Source organism: Salarias fasciatus, chromosome 16 (assembly GCF_902148845.1).
Source record: "Salarias fasciatus chromosome 16, fSalaFa1.1, whole genome shotgun sequence".
In the NCBI taxonomy this organism is placed as follows: Eukaryota; Metazoa; Chordata; class Actinopteri; order Blenniiformes; family Blenniidae; genus Salarias; species Salarias fasciatus.
In genome coordinates this window covers 15,420,929-15,437,931 of record NC_043760.1, presented here as the reverse complement: position 1 = coordinate 15,437,931, position 17,003 = coordinate 15,420,929, and the positions used below count along the sequence as shown (strand labels likewise).

The 17,003-nt window shown below is 42.3% G+C and overlaps 1 protein-coding gene across 2 annotated transcripts in view; it reads right to left on the bottom strand.

The window, feature by feature from the left end:
• ptpn4a (protein tyrosine phosphatase non-receptor type 4a) overlaps positions 1–17,003 on the bottom strand; it is a 73,116-nt gene that overhangs the window by 30,520 nt on the left and 25,593 nt on the right. The window contains exons 2-6 of one of the 2 annotated variants that reach the window (XM_030112851.1): positions 13,051–13,205; positions 4,070–4,177; positions 2,693–2,735; positions 1,548–1,626; positions 128–172 (exon numbers count right to left, since the gene is read on the bottom strand). In XM_030112851.1, coding sequence (XP_029968711.1) covers positions 128–172; positions 1,548–1,626; positions 2,693–2,735; positions 4,070–4,177; positions 13,051–13,188 — 413 coding nt within the window. In that variant the 5' untranslated portion in view covers positions 13,189–13,205. The remainder of the gene's footprint in view (positions 1–127; positions 173–1,547; positions 1,627–2,692; positions 2,736–4,069; positions 4,178–13,050; positions 13,206–17,003) is intronic. The other variant, XM_030112852.1, reaches the window with a different exon arrangement.

Below are 17,003 nucleotides of genomic sequence, written 5' to 3'. Positions count from 1 at the left end.
TTCCAATAATGGTAATAGAAGAAATGAGCGAAAAACATTTTCAATTCCTCTGAATACAAAAACCAATGCCGAGGCAACTATTAGAACTGTATAATATGTCTATCAACCAATGGGAGGGTATTCTCACCTTCCAGTTAGTATGTCCTGTTTGATCTGAAGAAAATATTGGTACCTGAGGAGAGAAAACGCTGCATCAGGCATAAAAATCATCCTGTTTAAATTCAAAGAAAAAACAATCATCTCAGAGACAAATATAACGACAGAACTACTGATGTTCGGCTGTTATGTAAAAAGCTGTCTTGGTTTAAAAGGAGAACGTTAAGCTTATTTCTCATAGCATGCAGATTGTTGTTTTTTTTTGTTTTTTTTTGTTGGCTACCAGATACACAGATTAGTTTTTCTGGACCTGAAATGAAAGCCGTGCTTCATTGTGTAACGCTGCAGCGTACTACACTCCCGACGTCAGGGACAGGCTGGCACAAAGCTTTCCGACCTGTGTTTTGGTTGTGTCTTATACGTTCAGCCTAGCATGTCAAAGCCGAGACTCTCCAACACAAAGCTCTGATAAGGCTGACGGAGCGAGGACGCGGCTGGGAGCCCAGTGTAAACATCCGGTGGAAAGTGTAAGGCGATGCTGCAGCGTCTTGTCTTTATTTAACCGAGAGTCCCTGGTGGTCATAGTTAAGACAAGAAGCTACACAAGCTTGCTTCAAGGCACACAAATCAACCTGCTAACTCCCTCTTGTAAAGTTCACCTCACTCGTCAACCTTTCTCTCCTACTGGTGGAATTTGTTTTGATCCCACAAATCAAAGAGAAAAGTTGCTCAATCTAAACTACCTGGAGTTTAGACTAATATTACGACACCAGAGCCGATGTTTGCCTCATCTTGTATTTCAGCCGAGTCACACGGTGAACTTTATTGACGACGGGGGTGTAAATATTGACCCATCTGTCGGATTTGAACGATCCAAAACAGCAGTCAAATGCAAGTTGCTTCTCTCAAAGTTGAACTTATATTAGCTAATAGAAACACGTCAAAGTGAGACTGATGTTTCCTTGAAATTTAAGGAATACAGTCAAGAAACACTTACATTTTTAGCTGTTTTACCAAATGCAGATTAATTCTCTCCACTTATCAAACACAGAGGTAACAGAATCAAAGGCAAAGCAAAGGGGTGCATCTTTATTCGAGTTGTCAAAGCCAACAGTTCTCACCCGGAGTCAACGGCAAGCGAGGAAGTTGAAGGTGACACATCTCGTTGAAAAGCTTGTGTCACATTTCTCACTTCAAACCGCAAAACGATCACCATTTATTCACAGTTAAATTTAAAACCGGAGGTCTCAGGATGTGTGTGTACTTGTATTGTATCTGACTTTTTTCTCAAGGAAAAAGTTCTGATCGCTCTTTGTTTCTTAAAGAAATACGAAGCAGCTCAAAAATATCTGAATGCAGCTCAGCATCCGAACACGAACCGATGAAGCGCCGTTAAAGCCTCGATCGCACGTGATCCTGATGCTTTTTCAACATCCTGCGGCAGCTCTTACCGTGTGTATTCTTCCTGAAGTTTACTCGGGTCCGTCACAAAGAATTTCACTCTGAAGCTCAAATTGTGGGGAGACCCTCCTGAGGAGGAGAATAAAGGTTAGAGGGAGGAAACACAGCATGGCAGGTCTGTGAACCATGGTACAGCACGAAGCATGCAGTTGCTCTATTTTAAAAACAGCAGTTATCCAAGTATGTATGATAATAGACACAGGGCCTCAATCTAAAAACAGATACCTCAACGAACCTATTTACACGCACACTGTAAATCCAATCATTGTCTGACTTGGATCGATCAGAGTTATTAAAATATTACAGCGATGACGTAAACAGCAAAACCTAATCTGCTTTATCAGATATTAGCGGTTATTGGATTATGAGAATATTAGCTGCAGTGTCGCATGACCATGACTTGAATGAAGCGGTTACAGAAGACGGACGGATGAAATAACACCAATACTCCCCAATACTTCATTGTCTTCATGCATTTATGCCGATTAATATGATTTATTTCACTTTTTAAACAATAGATTCACAAAGTGACACGAAAACTAAACACAACAAATCAATATGGAGGAATTTCAGGAGTGAAATTTATGTTTCGTGTATTGTAAATAGCATATAAATAGGTTGGAAAATGGCCATTAACTGTATAAAAAAAGAACAAAGAACAAAAAACAAAGCTACACATCAGCCTCAGTCCCTGCATTGTGCAGAACAGTGAAGAAAAACATCTCCCGTAGTGATTTTTACTCAATGAGGCAGTCGGTCCTCATAAAAGCAGAGTTGAAGTGCAGTTCAATCATGGCTGCAGGAGGACCGCACATCTCAGTCCAGCGCCTCCTTAATTGTTGTACAAGATGCCACACTTTCTATCACTCATTATCAAAAACAAGAGCGGAGTTGAAATGAAGTTTAACCATCGCTGAAGGCGCGTTGAGAATTTTAAATGACACTGTGTGGACTTCTGCTTGAGGTGGGGAGGAGACTTCAAACCCGCGCCGGTCCAAAGCCTCCGCCGACGGGGAAAGTTTTCCAGAGCGGGCGGCGGCGGTGTTTAAGATCTGAGAGAGCGCGCTCGGCTCGTCTGATGTCTGCCCGGAACGCGGCGGGTGAGTTAAGGTGCTGTGTTGTGGATTTCACCTACTTTTTAACTGTTTCCTGATGGGCTTATTGGGATCCAGCCAGCGCTGTAAAATATTGATTGAGAGACACTTAGAGACACCATAAAGCATGACTACAGGAACTAAATTATTCAATCATGGCCACACACACACACACACACACTTGTCAGAAACACTCAAACACTGTGCCCACAGACACAAACACACACGCACAATGGCAGAATAAAGGCACTAGATCCCTCACTAGAGAAAGGAGCGATCTCTTCACTTATATGGCACAAATAAAAAGAATCTCAAACATCCTCTAACAATAAACACATGAATCAATCAAAAAGTATTTGTTTAGCACTACTTATGCAGTGTAAGTGCAAGAAAGGCTTCACAGATGATTGACACACTGATAATAAAAAAACAAGTTTAAGAAAGAAAAACAAGCTTAAAAAAAACACACTGAATTATTTTTTTTAAAAAAAGTGTGATCAAATTGAATGAAAAGTGCTTTGGAAAAGAAAGAAAATGAGATTGCATGACTAGAGCAAAGGTAAACCACTTATTTAAAAAGAAGCAGATACGGCGATGCAGCTTTTAGGGTTTTTTTTTTTTGTTTCTTCTTAAACAGACACAGACAGTCATAAGTCACTGTAACTTGGACAGTTTTTACCCCGGATGCCCTTCCTGCCTCAACCGCAATTTGAACCCAGATCCCCCCCAAACTGAAAAATCTATATAAATAGGTCCTGAGACAAGACCAACAGGAGAAGGAATAAGTGGAACACCAGCGTTCCTCTCAGCTGTCCCTCTCTGGGCCGTACAGTTATTTCTGGCAACAGAACTTCCATCGACTGAATATGAGTAACAGAAAAGGAAAATAGAGAAATGCTATCTTCTTTTTTTTTTTTAATTTGAGGTTTCATTCATACCTACATTGAAATACAAGGTCAAAATCTTACCTCTTTTCATTTCTCAAGATAAAGTCACGAGATCTACATACAACACAGCAGGTTGTGGAGAATCTGAGTGTGTATATAAAATGTAGTATAAAACTGATAAAGTAGGAACTCAGCTGGTAGAGTGGCTCGTTGTCCAATCTCAAGCTTGGAGGTTTGACCCTGCTGAAGTGTCATTGAGCGTTACACTTAACCTCGGAAGTGGAGGTCGAGCATGTGACAGTGACTGCTGAAGGAGTGAAAATGAGCTGAAAAGGTGAAAGTTTACCTTAACGGATGCTGCTTTGAATTCAGGGCTACTTATTTAGCTCACTTATATACTCACAAAGTCAAGACATCCACACGATGGACGGGAAAACTACTTTCTGGTTTGTGTTTATTGCTGCCTAACCTGACGGCTCCTTCATCCACTCACTCGTACACGATGCGGCAGAACGGAAAGAGCATACTAACTGGTGCGTCTGAGGAGTCGTCAGCCAAGTGCAGGCCAAAGTAGTCTCTCTCGGTCAACTCCAGGTGCTTAAAGACGGCGTCCAGCAGCACCTGGCCATGATCCGACTTCTGCAAAGGAGAGAAAAAGAAAGAAAGAAAAAAAAACCACGGTGTGAACTGAAAGTCTGAGCACAGCGGTTTGGTTTGCAGGGGTGGGTCTGCCCATCGCACTGCTGCTCCTCCAAAACTCCTCAGTTAAAGGTCACGGAGAGAGCAGCGCGAAGGGGAAGAGATGATTTAAAAAACGGTGCACACAAATCCCCGCTGTCCACCACAGACATCTCAATTATTTAACACACCCGCACTGCTACACGAACATTTCAGCGTTGGAAAATGCTGGTATGGTGCACACAAGGTCAGGCGTTTATCTGTGAATGGCACATTCCCAGGTTTATATACCCCGAAAGATTCAGAGTTACTTCATTAAGTATATTTTATTCACAAAAAATTACATTAAGATGTAATTCTAGCTTCTGTTATATGTAACCAATGACAGAAAGTAAAAACCCTGAATGAAAAACTGCAGCTGAGCAATGACAAGTATAATTTTCTGAGCAGAAAACTGGAGACAGGTGTTTCATCAAATGTTTGATGAAAAGAGAAGTTTGCTACAGAGGAGGAAGGCTTTTCAAAAAAGACAAACAAAGAAACCAAAGCACTGTGGTAAAAGGAAGAAAGGGAAGTGACAAATTCTTGTCCTGTCTGCAGTCTGAGGAATGGAAAGACAGATATTTAAAGAGGAAAGCACTAAAAGTTTGAGAAAACAAGTCAATTCAGGTCAATCAAGCGTAGTTTTCAGCACTTTTCTGGGAAGAAAGCATTTGGATGTTTAGCTAGTTCATTAGCTTGGATGATTCCATAGATAACATGTTAATAAAAGGAATCATTTTTAACTCATCAGGCTTGTAGTGACCTCTTCATCAGCACATTGAGGAGAATTCAATGAGGAATACAAACAATAAATGGAGCTACTCCTTTCTATGCTGGATATTAAATCATCTTTTCACTTATGCTTTTCAGGGTTTGTTATTTAACAGCGTTCATTTTTCTTTTACTATTTTCAGCAAGTAAACTTGAGGATATCTGCTGTTAATGGAACACAAAAACAGTTTAGTGAATAGCATCTTCTTAAAGGGACACATACGGAAGAACTCACAAATGTTAGTCTGACAGAGACGTGCACAGCGGTGAATCTGGTTTCACATCAATGTTGCATTAATTCTTAAAAGGACACAGCACACAAACTCTACCTCTACTTTCAAGATGACACACTGTGATGCCAAGTACAGTCTTAAAGGGACAGATACTACAGCATCCAAACCAACTTTTAAAGAGACATACACACCAACGTTAAACTGGGACACACACACACCAACAGTAAGACCATTTGCAAAGAAGCACATGTTAAATTTGGTTTTACAAGGACAAACACACCAGAGTTCTATTCACTCCTGTATCATTAAGTATATTCAACTATTTAATGTTTTGCATGATTTAAGGGATACAGAAATTTAAAGGATATTCGGGTTCAGGAAATGCATGAAAATATATGAAAATACCAGCAAATAGTGCACAATGAACAATATCTCTATTAAATATAAGCTGAGACGTCATCAAATTGCACCAGATAGGGGGAAAAAAGATCTAATCTACTGACATAAAAACTGTGAAACGGTGCACGTGAAACCAAATATATACAGTAATGACCAGATAGACATTTTGAGGAAGCAGCTGAGAAGCCGAAGTAGTCTTTTTCTAATGACTGCGAATGTTTCTCATTTCATGAGAATTTCTAGAAGCACAGTGTTGCATAAAAGCTGAAATTATATAATTTTTGAGAAATCTGGCCACAAACCGACATTTATAGAGAACAAAAGATGGACCTACAACTTTTAATTGGAAAAAATTACAGAACGCACAAGAGGTAATGCTGCAAACTGAGGGTTAAACAACAAACAATATAAGTTGAATTGAATGTGATCTGAGTCCTGTTTATGAAAGAAAGACAAAATCAAAACTGATAATCCTCAGAAATGAAACCGATGACAGAGAATTTAGGTTAAAAAACAGGTTGCTTTGTTTGATTCGGTACTTAATAGTTAATAACATTGGCACAAAAAAGTTATGTAATGTAGAGAAAAGAGGCCTTTTTCTCTACGATAGAGCCAACAGAGTGCCACATAAAGTAGAATAAAAGGCTTTAAAAAGTGAGCAATGACTTATTTAAATGCATCATTCATATTGCATGGCTTCCTGAGAGTAGGAAGGGAGAGACGATAAACTGTGGGACCACAAGTGGAGCAGAAATTCACACCTGATTCTGCCACAACTTTGAGTGAGAGAGGCAGAGTGAGAGTGTGTGTCTCCATCAGTGCTCCCAGGGGAGAGGAGGCTGACGAACGCACACACACACACACACACACACGCACACACCTTGCTGCTCACCTCTCGCCTTTGCCCTGGTGACACAGTTTTAGCCCGTGAGGGGAAACCAATGGAACTATAGTTGACAGTTGATGTGTTGACACAGCGGCCCTCCAGGATAACCGGCGGTGTGTGCGGATGTGTGTGTGAGTGTGTGTGTGCTAATGCTGTCCGAGCCTGGTTAATTGTGAGCCGACTGTGATGTGACCTCTGCGCTGCTTCTGTCCCCGCTGCCTCACTTCCTTACAACACCAGTCTTTTCGTGGAGGTTTAAAAGCATTAACAAGTAAACCAAGACGGAGGAGCCGAGAGATGCAGCCAAGACAAACAGATAAATGGCAGCTTTGTATAAATTACATGAAATTTTACTTCGAATAAGCCCTTTCCCAGTTGGTATTGGTAAACCAACAGGTTTATCAAAACTTTATCAAAACTGAGGGTCCCAATGGAGGGAACGTACAGTCTCGTTGAGGACGTATTTTTTTGAGTCTCGGGGAAGGAGAACAAATATGAGTCAATGTAATGTCTGCAGGCATGTTAGTGAAAATCCCATGAATGGCATCGCGATGTGCTGCATCGCAGAAAAATAAAAGCTGACCTTTTCATTACAACACGATCCGTCTGGGACTCCTAACCTCCAAAAAAAAAAACACTGCGGAACCGCCAGTTAGAGAATGATTCACGGTGGCTGCTGTGTTTACGTGCAGGTGGTTTGCCAAATTATCTGCAATGTCTGATGATGTCAACTGACTGACTGCGGTGGCAAGGGAAAAAAAAAAAAAAATTGAGGAAGTGGGAAGAAAACAAAACATTCAAGCCTCTAATGTGATGTTTCCCCGAGTGCACGACACCGGTTTCTGTGTCCACTGCTGCTCTTTTGTATGGAGCAGCCTTTCAGATGGATGTAGGAGCCCTCTGTGCACTTTCACACTCTGCTCCCGGGAAACCCGCAGCCAGTCTGAGTGTGCGTGTGTCTGTTTTGTGTGTGTGTGCGAGCTAGCCTCTTCTGGTATTCTAAAAGTCTGCGAGCCAAATGTGCAATTGTGCCTCTGCGAGAGCAAACAGACATACATTGTTAAAACCGAGCCACCAACACAAACACACATTCACACAACTTTCCTCTGTACTTTTACGTAACACACTCCGGCAGTAACAACTTCATATTGCGGATAGCTGGAGAGATCGTGAGGGAAGGAGCGACAACGAGCAGAGAGGGAAACGACTCAGACGGAGTGGGAAATTTGCTCATAAAGAAGAAAAAAATGGAAAGCAAACACAGAAACAGAAGACAGGGAGTCATAGAGACGCATTGAAGGAAAAAGGGAGCGAGCACAGAAGAAGAGAAAAGGAGTGATTGACGATGCGACTGAGCCAGACAAATGCTCTTTGTGCAGGCCGCTCGCACCCTGCGCTGAAACAGCGTCTGTGTGCGTGAGAGAGAGGAAGGAGACATGGTGACAGAGAGCAAAGGAGATCGTCTGAGAGAGAAAAGGAAGAGAGATGCTGTGATAAGTTCTTCACCCGGAGGGCTTATCTTCTGCAACGAGACCCCTATAACATCGACAACACTGGATGGAGCTCAAACTTGAAGCACCGCTCTGGGAGGAGTTCCCAATGGCCATTATGGCAGCTCAACACAAAAAAACGTGACATCTCTATACAGCTACTTCCACACAGGAAACACAGCAATGCATGTGTGTGTGTGAGAGAGAGAGAAAGAGATATTCAGGAATGTGTGAGGCAGCTTGTCCGGACAGGAAAGGAACTACATATAGGAGGAGCCACTGACAAATACATCTGTCTCTATCTCTCTGTGCGTATCACACACACACACACACACACACACACACACACACACACACACACACACACACACACACACACACACACACACACACACACACACACACACACACACACACACACACACACACACACACACACACACACACACACACACACACACACACACACACACACACACACACACACACACACACACTCAGTGCTGTGCTTCTCATTTGTGCAAAAACATCTTCAGTATGAGGACTCACTGGTTGATTTGGCACATGTACATCTGTCAGTTAAGAACAAGCACAAAGCCAAATCTGGGCTCGTCTCCAAACTAATGCTGTTGGATAACATGCTCATGAAGCTTCCTAGTTAGGCGCTGAGCAGAAAAAAGAAAAACAAGGCCAGTGTGGCTTTAGACTTTAACACATGCATTGCTGATATGTAGAGAGCTCCAATATCACTTAGTGGTTTCCTGGTTGTGGGGTCCTTGCAGAAGTCAGTACAGAGTGTGTTTAATGTGCTTTGATCAGTAGTTTCTGTTAAATAGCTGAAGTCAAATTGTGAACTCCAGGAGGTGTTGTGATGACCTCTTTAAAAACAGATCGCTATAATCTGGTTTTAGTAAATGACTGTATTGATAAACAACAAGGCGGATCAAGGGACAAATGCACATCCAATGGAGTTCCAGGTGTCGCAGTAGCCACCAGTGACTTCATTTGTTTTCACAATCGACCTGAGGGAGCAACACACATATTCTCGAGTATATTTTCAAAGCATAAAATCGAATGGCAATACCTAACCATCACCTGAAATCCTTTGGAGCAGTCCAGGAGCACCAGGCACATCCTGCGTGTGAACACTTCCTCCAGGCTGTCAGGACTGACCTCCTGAGTCCGCATCACAGGACAAATAAAAGACATTTCAAATTTCTATCCTATGTTAGGACTTGGTGGATGAAGAACAGCCTCTAATGTTGACTGGAACAGACACACACAGAGGCCTTATAGTATATTCCACCTACACACACTGTGCGGCACCTCACACCTCCCTCGCTCCTGCACAGATAGAGCAGCTGTAGTCTATATTTCGGGTGCTTCAGTCACAGATGGCACATGAGCTCTTAGAACCACAAAGTCTTCTCCGCTGCCTGCTATCAAATATAGACGACTCTGATCACAAAATGTCAAAGGAACAACAAAGCTCCATTGTTGGCTGCAGGATCCGACGCTTGCATCGGCAGGAGGAGTGAACGCCCAGTTCATGTCATCTGCTTTGATGGAAACGTAAAAAGTGCTGCTCTCTGCCCAACAGCCTTCCCGCTGAAGCGCAAGAATGAAGTTGTTCAGATTGTCCTTCATTCAAACTCAAAAAGCAAAGCTGCAATTTTTTTGGCCGTTTTATATCATTTTTGCAAGTTAAGCTATTGAATTGAGAGCACCGATGGCATTAGATTAACAGCCTGGTGAGACTGAATTTTTACAGTGTGAGATATTTAGACATTGTATGAAACATCATCCTAACTCATTTAAATAACCTAAGCAGAGATGTTGAATTTTAGATTTTGAATTTAAACAAATAATATCAGGGGTTAGTCTATGCTTCCAGTGTTCACAATGAGACATGAATGCGGGATCAATTCAACCACATCATCAAGCCAAATGCAAGAAAATATATGAAGAAAAAAAACAGAAACACAACTTTGCCATCTCTGACAACTAGAAGTACAGATTTAATGGAAAATACTGACTCATTCAGCCTTTTTAAGTTAATCTGTGGTCTGAGCCACCCGACAGTAGTGAATGCAGTAATGCACGCAGGACCGCGGAGGCAGCCACCGTGATGCTGCCTAATATTGGGAGTCGGAATAAAAGAAAAAAAAAAAGAACTTACGACATGTCTGGTATAGGTTCTCATGCCTGCTCTATTTTAATCCAAATAAAATCTGAACACGAACTTGTTTAACTGTCAATGGTGAAACCATCATCTCTCCCAGCATCGTGTATATTCTGAACTAAAAACATGGTTTTTCGAAGTGGCACAAAGTTCTCTTAGGGATACAGATGGGGTATTTTTATTACTTCCACCCCACAGCATGAGAAACAGCGCTGTGATAACCAGTAGTTATTAACACAATAGCACTTACACGAGCATTAATTACATTTACAACACACGCTTGCTGATCTTGGGACATGGACATCAAACTACTCGTAACTGTGATGAATTCATGTGACAATCTCCAATATGGTCAATTCAAAACACATTTTTAATGCCAGCTGTGAAGTTATAACTGACTTTTCTCTTTTATTTAAACTTTCACACACTCAAAAACTTGTAGTTATTTGCCTTTTATAGCAGCTGAACTTGACATTTTATGATGAAGGTTACACATGTACTGCTCTGTGCATCTGCTCTGTACTGTTGCCGCTCGTTTTTAAAGTGTACGAGGATGTGTTTCCACTCAAAGGTCCTAAGACGGTTTGCATGTGATATGACTCTCGTAAATGAAATGAATAAAAGTTTTTGAAATAAAACATGAGCAATATTTATTCATTATGCTGTTGGCTGGTTCCTTTCTCCTTTTGCTCGTCGTTCTTAAAAACTGCGTGATTACCTAGTAGTCCCTTCTACACACACACACACACACACACACACACACACACACACACACACACACACACACACACACACACACACACACACACACACACACACACACACACACACACACACACACACACACACACACACACACACACACACACACACACACACACACACACACACACACACACACACACACACACACACACACACACAGCTGAAGGTTTATGTGTAGTGTGCCGGTTACTATAGTTACTCTTGTATTTGTCAAGGAATATATAGTTGGTGTGACCTTGCCTTTTGTATTGTAGGAGGAGCAAAGGGTTGAGCAGTGAGCAGGCTTGTTTAATTTCTGCTCATCCATCATTCTTTCAAGCTGCAACCGATTCTGCTTCATAGCGTATCATTTCAGACGGCTACTTCCCATCTGTAAGATCATGGAGACAAGCCCTCACACACAGGAACACACACACACACACCAGAAGCCCTGCTAGTTCCCATGACAATAAGTGGCTGCTTCTGGATTTCGACTCTCCAGTAGAAGCGTGGCCAGTCGGCCAGAGAGAGGATCAATAGGCGTATTGTTGCTCTGTCTTTCCAGGAAGTTACTGCTGCTGCAGGGGTCTGATCAATGACACTGACAGAGAGACTGTCAGACACCCAGTCATTCATTCAGCTGGAAGCAAGGAGAGGGGAGCCGGGTTTGAGCCCAGAGAATGACATGCAGGGAGAAGCATGTATAGAAGAGGCTGTGTGAGACGGAAGCAAAGCACCTATTTCGATATCTAGACCAGGATTTTCAAACTAAACTAAAAGTACAGACAAGTAGAAGCAAAATCAATAACTCTGAAAAGACCTGATCTGCAGCAGTGTTTCTAATCAGTCCAAGCTTTATAAAAGTATCTCATCATGCATATTTTCACAAGTTCCTCCTCAATAAATGGGTTCATGTTAAATTTTTTGCTAGCTAGCTTTAAATGCTGCATTATTATAGACATTATTGATACCTGATGTTCAGTTCTGGGTTCTATGTTACCATAGCAACGCTAACGAAAATGTGCCGTTTCCGTTCAACCTCAGTCCCTCCATGAGAAGTCAAAGCAATTCAAGTGCAGAAACTAAAAAATATAAAGGAGTGCTCACAGACAAGGGATTTGAACCAAACTGTGAATTTTTGTTGCAACAATATTCCAGTTTTCACAATGAATGGGAAGTCTGAGGATCTGTTTGATTTATACATAGAGATGAAATTATTTTTTTTAAGAGACTGTCTTCGTTTTTATTATCGTGTTTGTTTGTTTTTTTTAAAAGCGATCTGACTCATTTTAGCAGGAAACAAAATCACATTTCAGTTTTTTAGGTAGAAGCCATGGGATGACGAGAAAAGTAAAAAATAGTAGGAAGTGGAAAAAAAACCCCACTCTGATTTCTGTGTATCATCACTGACCTGTCTCCTTTAGTAAAAAAAATCTGAAAATGCTGAAAGGCTCAGTCATAATGTACCCACACACAGACACGCACATACACACAATGCAGCAGTAACAGGATGTGATCTATCTGAAAAAAGATGTTATTAGAGGAATTGTATTTTGTGACTCAGAGGGAATTTCCCTGCTCACGCTGCCACGGCTGTGATGAAGTGCGGAGTGGAAGAGAAAGAGAGACGAGCAGACATGTGACAGGCGACGGGAGCGTCAGTCACACATCGAGTCGTCACCTGGTTTGATGAGCGCTCGCAGAGGCTGACTGATCAAGTGCAAAAGAAAAGAAATTAGAGCTCGAGGCGGCGAACTGAAATCGACGCGAGGAAAAGAAAGCTGTTAACCTTTAGGTGCTATCAGGATGTAACCGTACGAAAAAATGTGGGTAGCGCTTTCAAATGTCTGCCAACAGAGAGGCTTTCTTTTTCCCCTCGCCAACTAGCGACTTGATCTTAGGTGGGCTCCAGGGGATGTTTACAGTAATGGAAGCTGTAAAAGGAGGAGCAGAAGAGTAAGCGAGGGTGCAATATTGGTCTTTTTTATGTCTCTGGGTCTCGTCGCAACACGGAGGTAGAGCAAAAAAGAAAAAAGGCATAATAATGAGGTGGTGGTCGTCAGAATTCTGACAGTGTTGGTACTTACGCTGACTTTGAATGCCTGGACCGTGTTGTCCAGCAGCAGTACGTTGCACACAACCTGTGTGTGCTGCCTGTCTCGCTCCAGCTCCGTCGCCCGGACATTGTAGGATCTGCCAGCAGGCAAGCGGAAGCGCGCGCTCATCACGCTCCTACCAGGGTCTGCAAGCACAGAATAGACGATCGTCACTCACACCGTCGGGAGAAAGTGTCGCAATTACTGTCATCTAGATAACAAGAAAATTGAAAAAATAAAATAAAATAAAATAAAATAAAATACTTGTACAAGGTTGAGCATGTCTATAAACAGAGATATAGGCCAAAATACAGCATCTTCTGTAAAATGCCTCAGCGGAGGCAGACACACAGCAGTGCAAGTCTATACAGGCATGGTGAAGCAGCGGTGAGGAGATGCTTCATGAGAAAAGAATGTCAATGAGAAGGCAGGAAGCACATTTCCCTCCAGGATCTCAAAGCAGATACACATGAAAACAAGCAGAAGTGTTGAAAAGATTAAATTAAATACAAAAAAAAACTTTTTTTTTTTTTTTAACTACAAGTAGGGCTGCACAATATCAGAAAAGCATGTAGAGTATTGCGCTTGTGACATGACTTGTTGATACACACCTCAGAATCTGTCCTTTGTAATTAGAACTTCCAAGTATTAGTGCTATTTCTCTTCTTAGATCCAGTTGTAACCAAACACAACTATGAGGCGTTTGCTTTTCTTTTTTTGATCACCTACAAGTCCATAGTTCCCACAAGCAGCATTTCACAAGCAAGGGAGCATTTTATTGGAGGTTTTTTTTTTTTTCCCTTGATTTCTCAACTTCTGGCTTGTTGCCACCAGGTATGATGAATCTTGAAATAATGAAGTAAAATATGATCTGTTGACAACTAAAACTAGGGCAGTAGGCCTCCCTCTGATTGGTCAAATTTTGACATGCAAAGAATGAGCACAAAGTGATTGGAAAACGGTTTTATCACAATGATGATACATTCCCAATCTACTGAGCGAAATGAATGCTACATCCAGTGTTTTCTCTGGCTAGCACAACAGGCTTCATCTCACTGAGTGGGCACGTTTGTTGATTGCTGTCGTAAACAAAGACGACTGATAAGCCACTCATGCAGTGGCAGAACATGCAAACTTCACACAAAATGGACTGAACCAGTGTCTTCTTAATGCCAGATTGCTCACCATTACATGACTGCGTGGCGGCCGACATATCTGATTAACCGAGAGGTGAAAAAGCCCTCTCAGCTGCCTGCTCTGAAACAAAGCAGTGTTCTTTGTATCCTATAAAGAATTTTACTAACAACCCGACACATGGCGACCTGACGTCCACTTAGGAAATAATCAGCTGATTGGTTGGTAAATGGTGGCTGAGGATGCCCCGCGTGCTCATCAGTGAGAATAAATAACAATAACTCAATCAAAAGGTCTCCATTAGGAGCCTATCAGAGCCGCTCATTACTGAGAGCACAGCTCGCTGCTTTTCTCCTCTCTCCACTCGCAGCTCGGCTCTTTCAGCCGCGGCAGACTTCTCATTGTCGTGTTTTGCCGGACATCATATGCCATCACACTGGGTTCTCCGCTCCTCCTGTCCACTCGCCCTGCTCTTTAACTCCTAGGTGATTCGCCGTGACAGGAGACATAATAACCTCACAAGGGTCGCGGTCCCCGTCGCCCAGAGAGGACATAATCGTACCGATGGCTCCGTGTGAGCGCATTTGTGTTTGTGTATCGTATATGGGGAAGGCCTCTTTGTGCGTCTGAGCTGCCTGTCACTGCACATCAGCACCGACCTGCGTGAGCGCGGGCAGATGGCGTGCACGCAAACCTGTGGCCGAGGCCACGAGAACCAGAAACACAGCCAACCTCTCACCTCCAGACGTCACTTATTTAAAATAGGTGACTGATCTTTATAGTATGAACACAACTAGAGAGCTGGAAATGTTTGATCTATGGGCTTCCAGCCTGAAAACACCATTTGCCCAATCAGATGATACGACTACAACATCTCAGCCCAACACACTGCTCATGATTGGCTGGTAGATTGTAAAGGTAACGCAGGATGATGTGATTGGTCTGTCCTCCTCTAGCAGACTCATGTTCAAAATCATTAAAAACGTTACTGAGAACACTATCCTAAGCCAATTGTTATGTCAATGAATTGTGAAATAATTAGCTGAAGTGTTTCTAATCTACTTCTAATCTACCGTTTCCATGGTAACAGCTGACTAGTTTCAGACGGTGTCAGTGGTGGCAACCTGTCACACAACCAATGTTAAAGATGAAAAATGCATAAGGGTCCTGGCAGATGGTCCCTGCAGTGAATACATGATCATGTCTACAAAAAGAAGATTGTTGCACAGTAAACTGAACAAAAGAAGCAAACAAATCAATAAATATGCCATAAATCCAGTTGTTTCTGTATCATTTTTAATCCTCTCATATCTGTACTTGTGTTATCAACAGTCATGCCTGTTTAAAACGTCCAGACTTATTTGAAGCTTGATAGCTGACTGAGACATTCATTCATTTTCATAATGGTCATTTTCAATGTGTCTCAGAAGCTGAATAGTTGTGGACGCCCCTTGTACTCTGCTGTGTGAACACTTCCCAGGCAGTAGTAAGCCATTCTTCTTCTTGTTTGTTCTGCAGAAAACTTACAAAATGATCATTTTAAATCAAACTGAAATGGAGGATTTTGGTAATTTAGAAGAATTCTGTCTTTCTGAACCTCTGGGACATTACTCAATGCACTGTATAAGTAATATCATAACAAAAGTGTGATAAACAGAGTTTAGTGATGATTTTAAGTGCTTTCTAGAATTGATTACATGATGAGTCCCATTACTTTGACGGGTATCTTGTCATCTACAGGCTATCCTGAGCCTGTACCATGTGAGATACTGAGCTGCTGGTCCAGTAGGAGTCCCTGGTGTGATCGATACATTTGGACTGCCAACATGCAGCCGACACGACCGGGCGCACATGCACGGGGAAGTGCAGGCGGGCGTGCGAGCCGATGCCCGTCGCAGCACTGTCAGCTCGGGTAACGGAGCGAACGGAGCAGGGAGATGAGCAGGAACGGATGCAGAGATGAAACCAAGCAGAAACAAAGGAAGGATGGACGGAGCGGCGAGCTACTGTGAATGGCCCGCACTGAGGAGGAGGAGGAGGAGGAGGAGGAGGAGGAGGAGGAGAGGAATACGTTGATGATGAGCTCTGACACACAGACTCCTCTCCACAGGCTGCACTGCTTCCCTGCTCTTCTCCTGTCCTAACATTTTATCTGCCATCCAGCTGAAGATTATTAGAAGACCACAGAGCTCACCGCTGGATCGACCAGGACAAAAGGAAGCCCACGATACACAAGATGCTGCAACGCAGCTTATTTTTATCTCAACGTAGAAAATGCAAAGAGGAAAATGACTAACATTTATGCATGCTTGTGAAATCTGAAGATCTGCTTCTGATACATACATCTGTCTACAAATATAAATCAACAGACTTTCAGAAGTAACATCTTTTAAATGACCTTAACAGAGAAAACAAGCTGTCTGGATAAGAGAAAAAAGAACTCGGTGGCAGTGCTGTCATTTATTGTGAGACGTTTTTTCAAGGGAGAAATTCATAGAAAGGAGGTTGAACCGAACTGTGCAGTGAGTGTTGGCACACCTCGCTTAAATTTACGTGCAGGCTCAACAGAAAAACACTGAATGATGGGGATGAATGGCATCATTAGGCAAGCTCAGTTTTATTTATTCATCTTTGAATTTGATCTTTTTCAATGTTTAAGAGTCAACTAAAGACACAATCAATTCAAACATGTCAGTTAGGTTTTTAACTTAAAGCACTTACACATACAGCAGTGGATTACTTAACTTACTACCTTAAGACAAGACAAAGTGAGCCACGAGACACTTGGCCGTGTGCATGCACTTATCTGG